The 19813-nt window shown below is 32.9% G+C and overlaps 1 protein-coding gene across 2 annotated transcripts; it reads right to left on the reverse strand.

Annotated features, from left to right (window-relative positions):
• Positions 1-5355: 5355 nt before the first annotated feature.
• On the reverse strand, positions 5356-15219 carry LOC124840374 (alpha/beta-Hydrolases superfamily protein). Of its 2 annotated transcripts, none has more exons than XM_047316420.2 (13): positions 14937-15219; positions 14802-14856; positions 14630-14685; positions 13703-13803; positions 13379-13448; positions 12180-12249; positions 11580-11636; positions 11401-11468; positions 11221-11301; positions 10836-10913; positions 10571-10726; positions 6524-6676; positions 5356-5602 (listed from the first exon to the last, which is right to left on the reverse strand). In XM_047316420.2, the coding sequence occupies exons 1-13, from the start codon at positions 15108-15110 to the stop codon at positions 5525-5527; spliced, it is 1197 nt and encodes a 398-aa protein (XP_047172376.2). In that variant the 5' UTR covers positions 15111-15219; the 3' UTR covers positions 5356-5524. The 2 variants fall into 2 exon arrangements, with proteins under 2 accessions (XP_047172376.2, XP_087950438.1); XM_088094312.1 differs by having other exon boundaries at positions 14802-14861; positions 14937-15040.
• Between the last annotated feature and the right edge of the window lie 4594 nt (positions 15220-19813).

The following is a 19813-nucleotide window of genomic DNA, read 5'->3' on the forward strand; positions in this document are numbered from 1 at the left end:
TATTATGTAAAACGTATCTACAGTAAATTATAATTATTCATTTAACACTGTTACCGATTGCAAGGAATTTGCTCCAATGGAAACCGTTAGGTAGATTGCTTCATTCGTCCGAAGCTTGGTCAAAATATGAACCTTATTGAGATTAAGGGTTTGGGGTTGCTTCAGTTATTGACATGTATTTAAAGAATTAATTGTTTTTCAGTCACTTAAACGTCCGTGTGGAAGGGGACGTACGACGTCCGTGTCCCTCCTGCACGGACGTTTGATGGGCTGACAGGAGAGTTGAACGTTTATTTTTTCAGTCTCTTAGACGTCCGGGCCCCTCCCACGGACGTCTATAGTATTATAGACGTTCGTCTCCCCCTACAACGGACGTCTAGAGTTTCACTTATTTACGAATATGCCACCGATCAATTATTTACGTTGGGGCTTTTGTGGACGGACGTCTATGAGGAGACGTTAAAAGCCAATTCTGCACTAGTGTAATGTAATCAACTTCATGTATTTTGTCCAAATCTTTAACTTCATCCATAAGTTGAACTGATGGAGTATGATGATAACTAAAATGAATGTGAAATCCAATATGCAATGCACTTTGGTTGAACTTGTGGTGGCGATCCATGGCTTCCGCTGAAAGAGGAAGCATGCAAGCTACTAATAGAAGAATGATTATAATCGATATTTTTCTTCACAAGTGTTAGGATATATATATATATATATATATATATATATATATATATATATATATATATATATATATATATATATATATATATATATATTTATATATATATATATTTATATATATTGTATTTTCAAAACATTTTATCATTTGTCAATTCATTAATAAAAGCATCATTTAGTTAAAACATTCAACATATATGATCATCAGATGGTGTAAAAGATTAAATGCTTTATATTCCAAAGCTATTTGAGAATGTAGTGTTTAGTGATCTTTTGTTAGATGATACATGGGCTTGCTTGAATTATCACTATTTTGAATGAAACATATTTTAAGCTTCAGTATTAATAATTGAGATACACATTTTTGTTTATAAAATGCTTGTTTTGTAAGATGTTCATTTAGGTGTTTAGATGTTGTTTGTAAAATGGTGTTTGTTACATATACATCTATTAGATTATTCTTTAATAAATACACTTTTTTTCTTTAGACAATGTTTATAAAACTTTGTTCATCAAACATTATAATTTAGAAAATGTTATTGTAAGCTTGATTTCATTTATAAAATTTGTTCCAAAATACTTTTCTTTAGATGTTATTTCTTTAAAAAAAACAATCTTTCATTTAAAGCAATATTTTGTTTAATGTTTTTTGTTAAACTTCAAAAACTGAGTTGCTAGTCAGTTTAGTCTCTAGATGATCTTGTCTTAACAATATATTTTCGGTTTAGCAAGGATAAACTATACACACTAAACTTAATATGCACCATTTCTTTGAATAAGATACCCTAGTTACCACTATATTGAAAATCAAGAATTGTTTGCTAAATTCTAGTATGACCTATGGTTTAACACCGCTCTTGGAGACTTGACTATTATAGTATGCACCCAAGATCCTTCCCTTATTGACATGCCTTCCTCTTCCTCTTCCTCCCTCATTGCCTGCATTCGTGAGTAATCGGCATGGTGGGATGATTCTTCCATTTGTCTCCTCATTCTCTGATTCTCCTACCCCAAAGAGTTAATCTCTTGTTCATTTTTACACCTTATCTCCACCAAATGTCTCTACATTTCCTTATGCATCTCTTTTAACGCCACATTTTGATTTGCTATATTTGATGTTGATACCATCTCTTTCAAGTACATCGGTCCCATTTTGAATCGTTTAGAGAGTAGGAACCTATGAGTATTCCAATAATTAAATTAAGGACCGCGATATGTTGACAATGATTTGTTAACAACGTTTTGACAACGACAAGTGTCAGCGTTCTATTGGTTCAATTTCAATAAAAACTTTTAAAAGAAAAAAGATTAGAAAAAGGTTTGATGCTTTATAATGTGTTTATTCCGAAAGTACCCTTGTACGTGAAGCACCATCTTCATTTGAGGGTTTTCATTTTTACTCTTCTCTCTCATCTTTGTGCATATCTTCGTGGACGTTCTTCAACCTCCTTCGTCGGTGATTTCAAAGTGTGTCATTCTTCTCTCCATTTTAGGGTTATCCTCGATCTACGTTGAGGAATCAAGATCTGTGCTTTGTGTGCAATGGATTCCTCCGTTAACATTGGTTCTTCGAACAAGGTAAGAACTTGAATGCGTTCCGGTATTCTTATTTTGGGTTTGGTTATTGCTTTTGGCATTTGATGGTAATTTTTTTTTTGTTTTTTCGTAACAAGAAGTATATTTATTTGTCTGCAATTTTTTGTTCTTCATTCAATGAAAAGCGAGTTTGTTGGTACTTTGAATGAAGTATTGAGTGTGGAGCACAAATCAATCATTTCGAATACGCCATTTAGATGGTTTTTAGAACTTAAAGAAAATGTTAAAATTAGTAGGAATGTTTTGAACGAATTATTGATTAGATGGGTTGATGAGAGTGATTGTTTTCGTTTTGGTGAAAGAGTAGTGGAATTAAAGGCCATAGATGTTTGTTTGAGCTTAGGGTTGAGTTTAGTTGGCCAAAATATTAAATTAAATGAAAAACAACTTATAAAGAGTCATTGTCGTAAGTACTTTGGTAATGGAAAGCAAGATTTGCAGTTGATATATGATTTTCTTTTGAAAAAACACAAGAAGTCAATCGCCACTAATACTCAAGGAGTCAGCAATCACTCCAGACAGTATTTTCTTACTACATCTATTTAGACTATGCATAAGATATTTATGTACAACACTACCCCAATCATATTGAGACAACCTATCTAAATCATCTAATACTAAACAAGGCATGTTAGAAACAAACCTTGACTTCCTAGGAAAATAAAATACCACTAAACAAACTAATATATACAAACGACAAATCACATCTACCTCAATAGCATCATTAAGTACGACCTCATCAAACATATTCATCAGGTCTTTCAAAGTGGTTGTTTTTGCATTCAACATCTCACCTACTTTACCAACTACTGAATCATCGCACGGAACCTCAAAACCGCCTACTCCTAAACCTACAATCATCACAACATCAACCGTAGTGAATGGCAATAGATGTTGGCTAACTCTAAATGATTGATGGTGCCCAACCCATCTACAAACCATCGCCTTTATCAATTTTAAACTGGCCTCTAAAGGTTTAACAATGTCTAAACACCACCTAAATGGAGTCTTTCCAATGCGCGTTTGATGTCTGGTTCGTAGTAACGAATTCATATGGACAATGTACGATGTATCCATCCATGCTCGCATGCGTCACTATAATACAGTCCAAATTTCAAACATTACAATCAGTGTTCCAAAAGAACAACACAACACAAATACAGAAATTGTACTTACATTGCTATTACATGGTTCCATTTCGGTTTCCACTCAAGCCAAGACTTAAATAAAAAAATTACCTACAACAACAACCAACCAACGACAAAACCAATAATTTAAATTTTAATCTCCAAAAAAAAATCAAAGTTTATTACTAAAGTACTACATCCTGTTATTACACATTAAACCCAAATTTGAACAACATACAAAACCAACCTATAAATGGAGAAATGCATCAAGTATTAAGTGTAACGGTGTGTGCGAAAAACCAACCTCCACCTCCCCGGTGTGTTCGGAAAACAAACCTCCACCTCGCCGGTGTGTGCAGAAAACCAACTTCAACCTTGCCGGTCTGTGCGAAATAACAAAACGTTTCCAGAAATAGTGATTAATATAACCGATGAACCTCCAAATAGGGGGAAATGAGAGAACTCACCCAATGCGAAAAGACAAAACCAAGGTAGAACAAGTCGAAAATAGGGTCACAGAGAATACGGATATTTCTCAAGAGTGGCGGAGAGCGAGTTCGGAAAAGTCGAAAACTTTGAAAGAAGAAGACTCAAACCGCCAAAAAGGTTTTCTGAATAATCTTTCTTTCCAAAAACGCTCTCCTAGACAAGCGGTTCCATTTAAAAAATATAACTAATCATAACGCGACATGTTGTCAAATATTTGGTAAAAATATGTTGTCAAATAAACATTTTCCTTAAATTAATGATAATGAAATATGTGAGAACTTATAATAAATTATTCAAAATACCCTTGAAATATGAATCACCTTTATATATCTTGTATTAATTATACTATATCCATATTAGGGAATAGATTCTTTAATAAATTTTAATGATGATTCGTAGTAATTGTCATAAGTGATAATTACTAACTATTTATCACGTTATCAAAATCTGACGTGGTATCAACAAACTTGGTCGAGATGAGCTTGACCTTCAAGCTAGACTGAGATGACCTCATCATCCTTTATGTATATTATACAAGGAAGAGAAGGAGTAAAAAAATAAACAAAATATTTATAAAAAAAACTTTTTTTTATGCTAAAACTATAAATGACATATAAAGTATCAATTATTATGTTGTTGTCTAACATTTTTTATGTTGATTACTTGATATATGAAGGACGAAAAATACATCTTAGAAAACTATCCAATCCTTCTATCAAAAATATATCATCAAAATTATATCAACAAGTACTTATCATTTTCTATATCAATTATTTAATCAACATAGAAAATTTATATTTTTCTTTTTTCATCTAGATTAATGTTGGTTCTAAATCAAAATAATAAATCCAAACTAACCAACATATAAATATCAATTTGCATAAGATAATTTTGACTTAATAAGAAAATTAAGTTAAATTTACTATTTGTATAATTTGGTATATTTATTAAAGAGCTAACACGTTAATCCAATCATAATCCTTTTTTAAATATTTAATATGTTTTATAATTGCAGATTAGATAATGATGTGATACCTAATGTATTTCCCAATATGTAAACCAAAAGTATAAGCAAGTTACATAGCAGATGTGTCAAGTAACATGTTGATTGCCACATTATATATTGATATATGTTATCATTTAACATCATACCAGTAAAATATTATATGGAATATCAAGATAAAAACTCTTACTTTGAGCAGAAAAAATAATACCAAAAGCACTTACATAATGCTACATTATGTGGTGTATTTTCTTCTGGTGAAGTTTTTCATGGTTTACTTTAAAAAACATGGCTTTAAAGCTGTATAGAGACAACAAATTACTATGATTCTATGTATGAAAGCTTTAGTTTTCACTGTACTTTTTAAGCAATAACTTCTTATTCCTGAAGTATTCTTTTCATATGAAATTTTTTTCATATGAAATTTAGACAAGAGATAGTGCTTTGAAGGAGATATACACCACTTATATATTATTTTATTTTACCTTTTAAAATGCCTCTCTCTGCAAAGCAAGATCGGCAATAAACCAAGGTTTATCAAAATAACATAGAACAAGAAAAAAGATAAGGAAAAATGTAACAAAAACTTTGAGCATGTTGGAACAAAGAGAAAATATCCTCGTATCTAGGTTCTTCTGCTTATAATCCTGCAAATAAGTTGTCCAACTTCTTCACCACAATCTTCCTGCACATGATGACCAGCCTACAAAGTGCAAAGAAGTTAATTCTACCTTTTTCCTTTGAAAATAGACCTACGATTTGTCAGTAAAGAAAGTCTATATATTAAGAAAACTCACTAGTTAATACTCAAATAATTTTCATATTTACTTCCTTTGTACTGCACCTAGTAACTATGTTCTGTTTCCTACATGTTGATGCCATGAAGTTGCCTCAAGCATATATCAGACAATGAATCTACCTAATTACCGACAAAGTGATTTTATGTAGGTAAGAAAGGGAACCATAGCATCCCAATGAGTTTGCAACAAACAACATATCAAAGTGAGGAATGATGGTCACAAACAACACTCCTACAACTAACAGCACAATCTATGGTAATGTCCAAGTTCCTTTATTAGAAGGAGAAAATTATGATTTTTGGATTATAAAATTCGAAACGTTGTTCACCTCATTGGATGTCTCAAAGTCTGAACTCTAAGACATCCTTCATTTTCTTCCAATTCATGCTAAATGGACAACACAGAATGTATACATCAGCACAAACTTCAATACAACTCACTAATATTTTTCATGCAAAGATTACAGTCAAGCTAAAACTGAAATTAAATTGTTCACTTGCTGAAGTAAAATATCACTATATCATATGGAGATCTTAATGATGGGGGATTAAATAATTTTGAATATGAAGAGAATACAAGAATCCACAATAATCATTTCCCACTACTATGGATGCTCTAGAAGTATGATTTTACAAACATTTATGAATGGATGCTCCTTGTTTTTTAAACAAAATAATTTGTTATCAGGCAAAAATGTTACAAATATATGCTCACAACGAGTAGCTCAGTACAAGTAATCATGGAAAAAAATGTCATCCAGTGGCAACAAATGAAAAACAAAAACTAGACAATGTCAGATATGTGCAAATGAATAAAGTATTTACCGTAGGAACTTCAATGAGTTTGTGGTTGGAATCCTTGCTGAAATCCTCCACTCCATCAAAGGTCAACCAACGGTCTCTTTGGCCCCAACATATTGTGGTTCGAACTTCCCAATTTTTGTCCTTCAATATTCTATTCATATCCTCCACATATCTCTAAAGGAAAAAGTGAATCAAGCAAACACCACAATCTTACTAAATAGCAGAAAAGCAAAACATTATTTTATATTTATATTCTCTACACTAAGTATGTAACTTGCAACTTTCGAGTTACTAAGGCACTAGAAAAGCTTGGGAAAGTATTTTGGACAAAAAAACTAATGTAAAATCTCTGCCAGACACAAAGGTTTGAATCCAATTCATTTGGCTGGTTATTCATTGATAAATCATCTTAAGTATTAATTATCACAATACACACAATGAGGATGTGTTGAAATTCAAACATAAAATCTTAATGTTCAATGTTTATAGATTTTTCGTTTCTTATATCATATGTTACTCAACTTTATTATATCCACTTAATGTGAGACTTTTAACTCATACTTAGATTTTTAATAATTTTTTTTTCGAGTGAGTTTGGTTTTGCCATGGGTTTCTACTAGGACTTACTTGTCCACCCATTTATCTCAACACACTTCTCATACTCGGATTCCTAAGAGGCTAGTGGTGAGGCTTTGAACTCAATGTGAAAAATCGAGACCTGTTGTTAGAAATGAGTCAAGCTTGGTTCAACTTGATTCAATTTAAGCTTGTGAATGACTCACTCAAAGTTGTTCATCATTTATTCTTTTAATTAATAAATGGACATGAAATCAGTTATCAAGGGTAATAATATAAAATGTACTAATATATACAAAGAGCTAGTTCATAAACCTTTCCATTGATCAAGTTTACCTCACCAGGAGCTTAATTTTTAACTCACATTTAGCTCATTTGGTTCATGAATTTATGAGGTAATCATGGAATTGAGTTTCAAACTTGTTTGAGTTTGATAGGAATCCAGAATTACTAGAGAAAACCAAGACAGATTCTTGGATGATTTATTAGAAAACAGAACATAATTGTTCTACCAATGTGGTAAGGACAGGAACAAGTACAACACTCAAGGTCTTTCAAATCCTGACTTTTCACTTTACACAACACTCCAAAAAACTCCTTACACAAACCAAACATAGACTATATATAATAGTATGTTATACAGCACAACTGCAGGAGGTTATAACTAGCTGCTACCTTTATTTCTTCTAACATAGACCTTGCCACTAAACCTATCAATACCCCCTCCATGAAGTTTCACCTTGTCCTCAAGGTGAAATGCAGGGAACTCCTTACTAGTGGTAGTTGCTGCTTCCTTCTCTTGGCCCCATTTAATCACAAAAACATGATCCTTCTTACTTAAAATCATTCAACAACGTTTTCAAGGAAGATTCTGATTTGTACAGTGTGGGATCACCTACAAGGATGTGCTCCTTTTCCCCCGTACCAATTGCCAGCCTTAATTTCCAAAGTCAGCCCTTACCTCCCCAAGAGATGCTAACCATTCCAACCCCAACATAATATCAGCACCCCAAGGTGAAAACAAAAAATTCCTGTTGAATTTTTAGGCCTTGTAATTCAAGAATAAACCCTTGACAATGCACCTTGTGTCCATCCCCCACCTCTACCACATATGGAAGAGTTACCTCCTGTTGTAGCCCACACACACCTAGCATCAAGTCTTGTGAAATAAAATTGTATGAGGCTCCACAGTCCAACAAAACCACCATGTGCTTGTTTCAATTGTCCCCCAATGTTTCCATGACTTCTTGGTAGTAAGCCCAGCCATGGTACATTGGGATAATTGCAAAACCAGTCCTGCTTCTTCCACTTCCTCTTGATTATGATTGTTGTTCTGTAAGTCACATATTCCAGATGCTTCCTCCTCAGACATAAGCAGCATGTGCAGTTGTTTATTTCTACAAACATGATTAGGGCCAAACTTCTCATCACACTCGAAACATTATCCTTCTTGATTTTATCTTGGAATTCTTCTTGTGACAATTTTCGAAAAGGCACCCCTCTTTGCTAGTACACTGCAGAAACACTACTCAAGGTACTCGAAGAGTCACTATTCTCCCCTCTCCCTTTGTTGGAATTGATAACACCCATTGAATTTCCCCCTTCTTTTGAATAACTTAAGAGTCACAGAAAATGGTTTGTAGGCATTACTGTTGAGCTGCATAGTGGGAGACCCTCCTTTTGATGTTACTTTAACCTTTTCTTCCACCCTTTGAGCCTTCATCATTAACTCAACAAGATTTCTAGGTTCATATACCTTAGCCTTGATATCCTCCTTCAACCCATTCAAGAAGATGCCAATCAAATAATCCTTCTGAATCCCCTTCAAGAACCTAGCGTATTATTCAAATTGCTCAATATAATCTTCCACTAAACCTGTTTGTATCAAGCCAATCAGAATTTCAAAGGGGTTTTGAAGCATCATTGGTTGAAACTTGGGGACAACAGCCACCTCGAATGCCTCCCACTTAGGATTTGGATTGCAGGTTTCCCACCACTAAACCAATTCAAGGCTTTCCCTTCTAAAGCAACTATGACAGGATGCATTCTTTCCTCCTCACTCACTGTTTTGAATCGAAAATATCTTTTAGTCTGTTAATCCAACCATAGGCCTCCTCTCCTGCAAAAACCGGGATGTCCAATTTTCTCCATTTTGAGGAAGATAGTGTCGTACTTTTCTCTTCCTCCCAAGGTGACCCATTGCCTGTATTCATCAATGAAACAGTTTCACCCTTGTTAGCACTGCAAGACATCGTTTCTACCACCACGGTGAGCCCTCTAATCATGTCTTCTAAGCTGGAATTGCTAATGATTATGATTTTCCTGTCTTTCATGATCTTGCATGAATTCTTCCATCATCTTTTTCACCACATCTAATATGGATTCCATTCTTGTATTCACCATGCTCCACACTGCTTCCATAAGACCAAGAAAGAGGCTCTGAATACCATTTAATAGGTATCCAAAATTACTAGAGAATTCCGAGACAGATTCTTGGATGATTTATTAGAAAACAGAACAGAATTGTTCTACCAATGTGGTAAGAACAGGAACAACCACGTATAACACTCAAGGTCTTTCGAGAGGACCTGTCTCTCCTGACTTTTCCCTTTACAAAACATTCCAAAAAACTACTTACAAAAACCTAACATAGATTATATATAATAGCCTGTTACACAACACAACTGTAGGAGATTATACATACTACCTTTATTTCTTCTAACAGAATAACTGCAGAAGGTTATAACTACCTGCCACCTTTATTTCTTCTAACATAGACCTTGCCACTAAACCTATCAAAGTTGTTTGGTTCATTGTTAGCCCTAGTTGTGGCATATGCTGACCATAGAAAAGGGGAACATAACCTCTCCCTAATCTTCCCTCTGCCTAAGAAAAACAAAGAAATGTCTCCATTCAATAGAGAGAAAAATACTGCCATATGCATTCAGAGGCAGAGGTCTGCTATATCAGACAACGCAAGCATAAAGTTTTTAACTTTATTTTGAGAAGGTTTATGATCCCTTTCTGGACAAGGTTAAGTAAAGGGTATCAAGAAGATGAGCCTGCCAAAAAAAATTGCTTCCATATATAGGGTATTCAAATTCTGAACTCCTGAGAAAAACCAAACCGAAGAACATTTTTTTTTAAAAAGCCAGTGATAGAGTAAATTTTAAGTGTTAACAAATTTTTACCAGGTTACAAAATTTAGATCTAATCAAAGCTAATGAATACATAAAGTTATTTCTATGAAAAAGTAGTTATAGCAATGACCTATACTTTTCTAGTACTTTATTTAGGAAACTGTCGGTAAAAACTATAAGAAATTATGGTCAATGGAATAAAATAAAGCTATACACACTAATATAGAAGAAATTTTTCATTCAATTTGGTGTCAACTAGTTTTCAAACACACCCTCATTGACCATTTTTTCAATATGTTAGTGAAAATACATGTGAATCAGTAAAACCGCTTCAATAAATGTAAATTTTCACCTTGAGGTCTTTCGACATGTTCCTGCTAATTGCATTTAGTGCAAAGCCTGAGGAACCAGATGTAAGATAGGGACGTCTATAGACCATTGCATCTTCTTCTTTCATTTTATAGGGACCACAGCTTGTTAGAGCTTTGTCACTGGCCCTTAATGGATCCTGATTATGCACAGATTATGTCAGTAAAACTTTTAGGGACCAACCACACTATTAATTCAAGTAAAAGACACTTATTAAAACTTCAGCAAGATTTATACAAATTTTATACCTGTGAAAATATTTCACCTAGCAGAAAGTTGCTGAATATGGACAATGTTGATGGGAGCTTGGCATGTTGAGCTGTTAGCTTATAGAATAAGAAGGAATTCAAGATGATAACTGTTAAGAAGTACTTAGGAAGGTACTTCAGAAAGATACTGATATTAAAAAAGAATGAAACTTTAAAGTCAAGAAACAAGTTCCTTTCACAAGAAAAAACTAGAACAATGATGTGAATTTACATGCAGAAGAAGATGTGAAGTTTCTAGAATATGAAGAAAAATGAGGCAGTATGACACTAAAATAAGGGAAACTTCTCCTTTGATTGATGATATCATGGTAGAATGAGTTTTGTAGTAAGACAAAATTGAATTTGACAGTTAAAACAAACATACAGGTGGATTAAGGAGTATTAAGTTGCTGAGCTTGTCCTGGTGAATGCTGGCATACTTAACTACAACAGGCGAAAAATATCCCTGTGAGCAAAGAAGATTAAAGAACTTCCTATCACATGTCAAAGAACAGCTAATTTTGGCAAAAAGAGTTATACTTTTTTTCAACTAAGGCAAACTGACCTGGACAACAAGAGAGACTTTAGTAGCAGCTAGTTCATCAATAAGTGACTCCAATGATGACACATATTCTGCAGGACAGAAAAAAAACAACACATTCTAGACACCTTTTTTGTCAAAATATGAATTTTCATAAACCACCAGTTACTATTTATTATTGTTTAAGAAACTAAAGAAATTACCATCTAGAGTGTAGTCAAACCCATATCTGGGTTGAGGCTTATCAGAAAACCCGAATCCTGAGAGAAAATAATTAAGGGAGTGATCATTTCCGATTCTGCAGTGCTGAATTAGTAAGCTAAGGAAATTTTGGTAAAAGTGTTAAAAAAGAGTGAGAAAAACATGAATCCGTCTAGTGGATAAATTGGTTGAATAATAATTGTAAATGAGACCAGTCATTACGCAAAGATTGAAGCACAAGTCTTTTAATTTAGAGATAAAATAAAAGGCTCCTCTTCATGGATAATGACATAATTGAATAAGGAACACATACCAAACAAAATGTGGCCCTCAATACATCTTGTTCTGAAAGAGATTGTATTAGTTGCAATGAAGAGGAGATTTATACAGGTACAATGTAGTACTAAAAGGTTGTTCCAGTGTACAAGACTAAAGGAATTCTTGTGAAATCCTTTCATGAGTCATGATGCTTCTAGCATCAATCAACTCAGTATGTGATTAAAAATCCATGAAGTAATCAATGACAAAGCATAGCTCAGAAAGAACCCAACAAATAAAGTAAGAGCAATTTTAAATTCAATAAAAAGAAATTGTGATCTTACCTAGCCAGTCAAAGGCTATGGCATGATAGTCCTTGGAGAGTACTGGAAGAACTTTTCGATAAGAATATGCCTGACAGCATCATCAATTTACCAGTAAAAAATGTGGTTTTTCAATATATATATAACATGTTTGGATAATATGACTCATGACACGGTTATTAACATTTATAGCCATATGAAATTAATATAAACCCATTCACTTGTATTGAAAAACACAGTCCCACAAGTACAAAAAACCCCATTTTCTGTGCAATATTGCAACATGTTTTAATGAATCCAAACTACTATGCTAATGAATCAGATTATTATTCTGACAATCACCTTCAAGATGATACTTATGAAGCTTTCAGGATGTTACAACCAACCTGAGACACAACCACCTCTATGAATCTCTCTCACTAAAAATCTTATAACACCTAATGGCAGAAGTTTTATCTCAGAACCTGGGAAAACAAGAAAGAAATAATGGAAAGGAATAATGGTTTGCACTTCAACACCAATATAGCGAAGAAGGAGTGACACAACATCCCTGTTTGTTGCCATTGCAGCAAATTGCAGTAAGTGTCACAATATTACCTCAACATCATGAGATAACAGTGTTCAGTTCATCTCCTTTAATCCATCTCAGAAGAAACCACAAGTTTAAATATCATATCATAGTCTGAGTTTTGAAACCACACAAACAAAAAGAGCAAGTGACTTTTACCAGATAAATACAAAGACTAAGACGAGAAAAACATTTTGCAATTCTGGAAGCAATCATAATGCACAAACAGCTATTAACTCAATCATAACTGTGGTTTACTGATATGCTAAAATTTGCTAATGTATCAAGCTTTGTCTTCTCATGAATAGACTTTTATTATAACCACTATTTAATAGCATAAAACAAATTCAGGAAGAATTTATCTCTAGCTTTTAATGTCTGCATCTTCTCTTTACAATTGTTTCACACATCTCTAGATACATGAACAAGCATTTAATTTCTCATAGAATTCAAATCAGATTATAGTTTGCGGACAAAACACAAGCATGCCTTGATTACAATTATCATTTAGAAATAAGAAAGAAAAGAAAGCAAACTAATCTGATTCTCGTATCATCATAATTTAAAACTAAGAAAGCATGGATTGAAATTTCATATAATAACACAATTCTAGAGGTCCTCTGTTACATTAGTGGTAATTAATGATGCTCACCTGTGAAGGAAAACCATGGATTAGTATCACTGGTGGATTATCAGCGCTCCCACTTTCAACACAAAACCATCTATCATGTAAAATCATATTGACAAAATATGGTTCAATTAGTATTCCAGAAAATGATACAACTTCTCATTCTTATTTGCAACAAAGTCCTACAAATTCAAATAAGTCTTTAGCATGTATTTATCGATATATATATTCATGTTACATATCATTTATCAGCCCTCTGTTTTCCCATTTGTTTTCCTTTTCTGAATTCTCCTGGTTCTGCAACAAGAAGTGGAAATCATTGGACATGTAAAGATAAATCTAGTTTACCTAAACCGATCGCCAGTAGCTTGAGAACCAGCTCCCATAGCAAGTCCAAATATTGGATCTTTTGCCTTTTCACCGGTGCCAGGAATTGAATAGGCTTTAACCTGATAATATATCAGAAAACTGATGGTAAATCCTAAAGAGTGGCTTTAAAATAACAACATTCCAACCTCAAGGAAGTCAAGCTGAAATAGCATAACAAGAATTTCCTCCATATCAGCTTGTGTTAACTCAATCAATGTAATCATGTTTCAATTAATGTATTCTCGAAAGTAATTGACAATATACTTTGTTAGAGCCAAATGTGAGTTAAATGTCTCATATTGAATGAAATTGAGCAATAAGAGCAAGATATAAGAAGAAAAGACCCATAAATTCAATGCCTTAAGATTTTGATCTAAAGGTGGTGTCATGGTCTCTTGTATGAGGTTTTTCACAACTCATGTTTCAAATTTCCCGGTATTTCTTCTCGAAAGAACGTTGGAAAGATTGTTGGACTCAAGTGTGAGTTAAATATTCAACATTTTAATAAAAAAGACTAAACCCTTATTTTCATCCAAATATACAAACACAATCACTTGGGTGCTCAAAAGATTTTGTCACCAATTGGTGTAATAGCTTATGTCTTCACTTTGGTTCTCCAAACATTTTCTCATCAATTTAGTCCCAAAAACAAGAAAAATGTAATCAAATCAATTCCTAAATTAGGGTTTCATTACACTCATTGCTTTCAGTCCAGCAAAGAGTGAAGAAATCATGAGACTTCACATAACTAAAGGATTGAATAGATAACATTTTTTTTCAAGAAACAAACTAATGATCCTTGAGGTAGGAGATCATTATGCATAACATTGCTGTAGATATTATTGGAACGCTTTATGAGAAATTGAGAAATATAAAAGAAAAGGGTGAAAAATAATTCCTAATTACCATTTTCCCCTGCTTAAACCATTCATCACTTGGACTTGGTCCTTCTGAATACTTTCCTGTCAGAATAGAAGAAACCACAAAATTCAAACAAAATTTTCAAAACCACAAAAAGTACAAGCCTGTGATCTAAGCGGTTTTCCACACATCCATACCCCCACCCCTTTTTTTTTACCTCCACTGAAAGAGAATCCATCTCCAACAGAAACTGGAGCGTCCAGAAGATAATCCTGCACTAGAGCTAACAAACAGTTTGAAACAAAGTTTCAAGAGGCAAAATTGGGAAACCCCATTAACACAAAAAGCATACTTGGTCATCATTATTGCCACTTGAGCTACAATTCAATTTGAGAGATTTTCTTGAAGGACATGATTGGAACCTCCTTGCAGCAAGGAATGGTGGAGATGCAGTGGTGGAAGAAGAAGTGTGAAGAAGGTGGGAATGGAAACAGCATGCAGAGCCATAAAAAGCTTGAAGGGCCATGAGAATGATAGCATGAAGTAGGTGCTGCAGTGGTTGGTCTTGGTTGGAGAACGAAGAAAGAAAAAATAACTAACTCAAAGACAGTTAGTAGTTTTGATGCAAACATAAAAATGAAACATTTTGCTTTTTGTTTTGTTTTGTCCATAAATTTGGAAAGAGATAGGGATTCTCTGGTCCTCACTCCACCATACTTCTTTCTGACCTTAAATAATGTTCACTAACAGCAACTAATTTCTTCAATAGATTAGTAAAAAAAATCACAATATTATATTCGAAGCGTTCTTACAAATGTGCCGGAACTAGAATAGAATATGCTAGAAAACTCAGAACAATGCGGGTGCAAGGACATAGTTTAAGAGATCTCAATATTATATTCCCAACAATGATGCTTTTCTCCTTTAAACAAATGTCTTATATTTATTTATTAATAAAGTAATAGAGACTAAATAAAAATATAATTAAAAATTAATTGTTATAATTACTACTAGTGGAAATATATGTATAACCTCCTTTTTTTATGATAAATAATTGATTTAATTTGAAAGAACAGCTAGATTTAAATAAATAGTTATTTTACAAAATAAAATAGTAAAGTATTTACTTTAGTTTAAATGTAAGACTTTAAATAATCGTGTTTAAAAATGATAATGAGTTTAACTTGAGATTCGATTATTTTAATATTAAAAATCTAAAATATAAATAGAATTATTATAAACAAGTTTCATTATTTTAAAACACGTTTTTTTTTCTATAAATTATTTTCTTAGAACTCTTTCTTCTCTATAAGATATTTTACAATTTGTTCATTCTTTTGAAGATCGGAGACCATATGTTTTCTTCAAGTGGTGAACTTATCAAAATCAATTTATCAGTTTCTTCAATAGGGTAAGTTAGTTTTATGTTTCTTTTTTGGTCTATTGGTTATTCTTCTTCATGTGGCTTTTTTTCGGCTCGCATGTGATATTTGTGTTTCTCTTTCTAGTCTCTGTTGATTAGTAGTCTTAATTATGTGCTTTGATCATGTTTGTGGTGTTCATAGGGACAGTTTGAGCTACTTGTGCGTTTAAAAGTGCTTTAGGGGTCTTTGAGCTATTTGGTCATCTTTCAGGTAAGAGAAGTTAGTTGTTTTAGTGTCTGTTAGTTGGATATTTTTATTGAAAATGTTATGTGTTGAATCTGATTGATGTTGTGTTTGATAATTGAATTGAGTTTTTGATTCTGGTTTGGCCATTGTGATTCAGATAACTAAAGAGTTGAGCAATTATTCAAATTGGTATAAGTTTAAGGTATACAAACTATGTTGAACCATTTCTCTGGAAAAGAAACACCAATTTAAGTAATTCATCAGGTCTCATTTCACTTAAATCATAAATCTAAGTATGTTGAAAGCTGGTATGGCACTAAGTGGTACTGATGTGGTATTGAGCACAAGCTTGGTTGTGCAAGTCTGAAAGCATTTTTTTCTCTAGACCATTGAATGCCCCTTTTCACCATCGAGCACCCAGTTTTGCAAATGCTTTGGCGTTGAGTGGTGGTAGGATATCACTGAGCGCCACCCTACACTATAGGCCTGGAGCAATTTAGTTCCAAGACGTTGAGTGGAAGAGATGTGTCGCTAAGCGCAACATTTTGCAAGAAGAATGGCGTTGAGCACCTGGACTGTCACTAAGCGCCACCTTTTTGCGAAAGGTCTGATGTGGAACGCCACCTCTGAACGTTAGTCTATATACTAGTTTTGTCTCTTCTTTTTGGTTGTTTGGTACTGATTTATATAACCATGGATTATGCTTGTGAATATGATAAATGTATGTATGGAGATTATGATATTTGTTATGATTATGTGTGGTCTTGTTGCTAAGAGAATTTCAAGGAGAAATTATGTGTGGTGGTGACGTTTAGTGTATGCTTTGAAATATTGTAGTTAAAAAAGGAAGTATCCTACGATACTACCTATCGTTCAACTCATATAAAGATGAATGGGAGTGGGGAGAGAATGGTAAAAGGTCTTAGCCTTGGGCTTTTGGTCTTAGACGTGAAGAGACTAATCTTGTGAGTAGTAAGCTGATAACCCTAGTGTTTATGACTCTATAGAGCATAAATACTACTACAAGTTCACACCTACATTGAAACCCTATGTTAAAAGCATGTATCCAGATAATTAAGTATAGAGTCAATTGTTATGTATGCTTTTATGAGTTTTACTACTTTATAAATGTGGAACTAATATTGGATATGATTCAACTTTCTTATGATGTTTCTTTTGCACACTAGCTTACCCTTTCTTTTTCTTATTGTTTTTGTTGTTCTTGTTGCAATGACCACCTCATGGTGTGAGTAGATGGTGAGTTAGGTGATTATATGCCTTTAGCGAATGGCGAGGATGCAATAGACTAATTGTTTAGTTTTAGCTACCTAGTTATATAGAAGTTTCTTTTCGTTTGGAAAAACTTGTGTAGCTTTTCAACGTTTGTACTTATACTATGTTATTATAATTATTAAAATAGACAATTGTATTAATGTTATATATGACTTTTATCTATTTGTTGTTGTGTATTATCAAGATTTATAATGTTTTATTTAGTAGCTATTAAATGGGATGTTACATTTTGGTATCAGAGTAGTAGTTCCTTTAGGAGACATATAGATATAGGCTTGCTTAGCCTCCATTGTGTGTTCTCTATGCTATGTTAGTAAGTCGTGTGATTGTCTGGTGATAGATTGATGGTTTCTTTTCTCGGTGTAGGTAGAGTTATAGCACTTAGGTCACCCCTCCTCCTTTTATAAATTCGTATATGGCTAACCTAGTAAGGGTGTGATAGAATCTTTTGTATCATCAATACAACAACATAATGCTTCAATGGCGTAGTAGCACAATATAACCATGTAAGAAATGGAGTTTGTTAGGCTATCAACTAAAGTAACACAACAACAATGTCGGGCTATCGTGCAATAGGTGAGAGAGGCTTGTGTATCAACTGGACCTTTTCAAGCTTCACAGCCTCAAGTCTAAGAGTGAAGTTTAGAGAATTTCCTACAACACCATCTGGCTAAGTTTAATGGGAGAACAAGCCCGGATTAAGCATATCAACGAATTAGATATATGGAGATGATTTATGATGCTAAGAGGTGTCCGATGGAGAACAGGTTAACATATTCAGAGTATATGCTTTTCAGGGAAGTGATACATTGGTGGAGCAGGATGAAGATGATTTGGAAGAATTTGGAGAGATTGTCACTTGGGAGTTGTTCAAGAAGTTGTATGCTGAGTACTTTCTAAATAATGGAAGTATGCAAAGGAGTAAAGTTTCTATAGTTGGTACAGGGAGATATATCATCAGTATTTGAGTATGCTAAGTGGTTTAAGCATCTAGGAAGGTTTCATACTCTGTTGAGAATGGTTTAAGGGAAGATCTTAAGTTAACAATAACTCCTCTCTATATTAAAGAATTTTCTGCTTTAGTATAGATGACAAAAGTGATGGAGAAGCTAAAGGTTTAAGTGAAAAGTGAGCAAAGACATCAACAAAAGGTGGGAGGACAATCTAAGTCCAAACCTAGACAAGAGGAGAGGAAAAAACCATATTCTAGGAACAATCTAAAGGGACTAGAAGGTTTTCTTCTCAATATTAGTCCCACTTATCTCAAGTTTAGTTCTTCTAATATGGAGAACCACATTTGAGGAATGTGTATCCTCAATTTACCATTTTTCTTACCTTTAAAATAATTTTTTTCTATCATAATAATTTTTTTCTATCATAGGTATCTTCATTGACATCTCAAGTCAATGAAACAAGGTAATGATAACATTTATGTTGCAAAATTATCAAGGTCAATTGATTTAGAGTTTACCATATTTCAACCATTATCGATAATAATTGTTAAATCTATGAAATAACTTTCTTAAAATATATTCCTAACTAACTATTATTTTATATTGTAGGTAAACGTACTTTGAATATAATAAAAAAGAACAAAATTAATCATTGTGATTAAACATGCTTTTCTTTAATTTTTGTTTTGTTAAATAATATTATTATTTTATGTTAAACAAATTATTAGTTGTTTCAAGTTTATCTTTATTTTATATAATATTTAATTTTAGTTTCAAATTTTTTATTGAGTGTTTTGTTATTTAAGTATTTTTATAATAATTAAATAAATTAAATAATAGAAAAAAGAAAATTAATCTAACTTGTAGTTACGGTGGTTTTGGAACCTCAGTGAATAGTGATGATTTTCGAAACCTTAGCTAGTAGCAACGATTTTCGAAACTCCTGTAAATAACAACGATCCAAAAACCCCAATTAATCTCAAAAGTGTTTTAAACTTCAGAAACTAGTGATGGTTTTAAAAACCCAGAAAACTAGCGACGATTAAAAAGAATACCTAAACAAACGCTTACAGAACACAAAATTAAATTGTATGGAAATGAGAAGACAAAGAAAAAAAATCAATTAGAGAGATAATCCTGTAATATAGAATTACAAATATTTTATATATTGAGAATTTTCTCTAGCAAATAATTTATAATGCTTTTTACCAAAAATTTACAATAACTAAAAAGCGTATGATTAAATTATACATATACAAATAAATATTTAAAAAAAATGTGGCAAATTTAATATAACATATAATAAACAAAAATAAAAAATGGAGATACCGAAAATAAAAATGTGTGACTATTTCATATTTTCTTCCAGTCCC

This window comes from Vigna umbellata, chromosome 7 (genome assembly GCF_029865625.1).
Source record: "Vigna umbellata cultivar VRB3 chromosome 7, Vumbellata_1.0, whole genome shotgun sequence".
NCBI classification, from domain to species: domain Eukaryota; kingdom Viridiplantae; phylum Streptophyta; class Magnoliopsida; order Fabales; family Fabaceae; genus Vigna; species Vigna umbellata.

Excerpts from the sequence above, each read along its gene's own strand:
- LOC124840374 (XM_047316420.2), bottom strand. The coding sequence starts at position 15,110 with ATGGCCCTTCAAGCTTTTTATGGCTCTGCATGCTGTTTCCATTCCCAC. Across the intron at positions 10,914-11,220 it reads TAATACTCCTTAATCCACCT|CTAACAGCTCAACATGCCAA; the intron begins GTATGTTTGTTT and ends TTATTCTATAAG. Across the intron at positions 10,727-10,835 it reads TAGGTGAAATATTTTCACAG|GATCCATTAAGGGCCAGTGA; the intron begins GTATAAAATTTG and ends GTGCATAATCAG.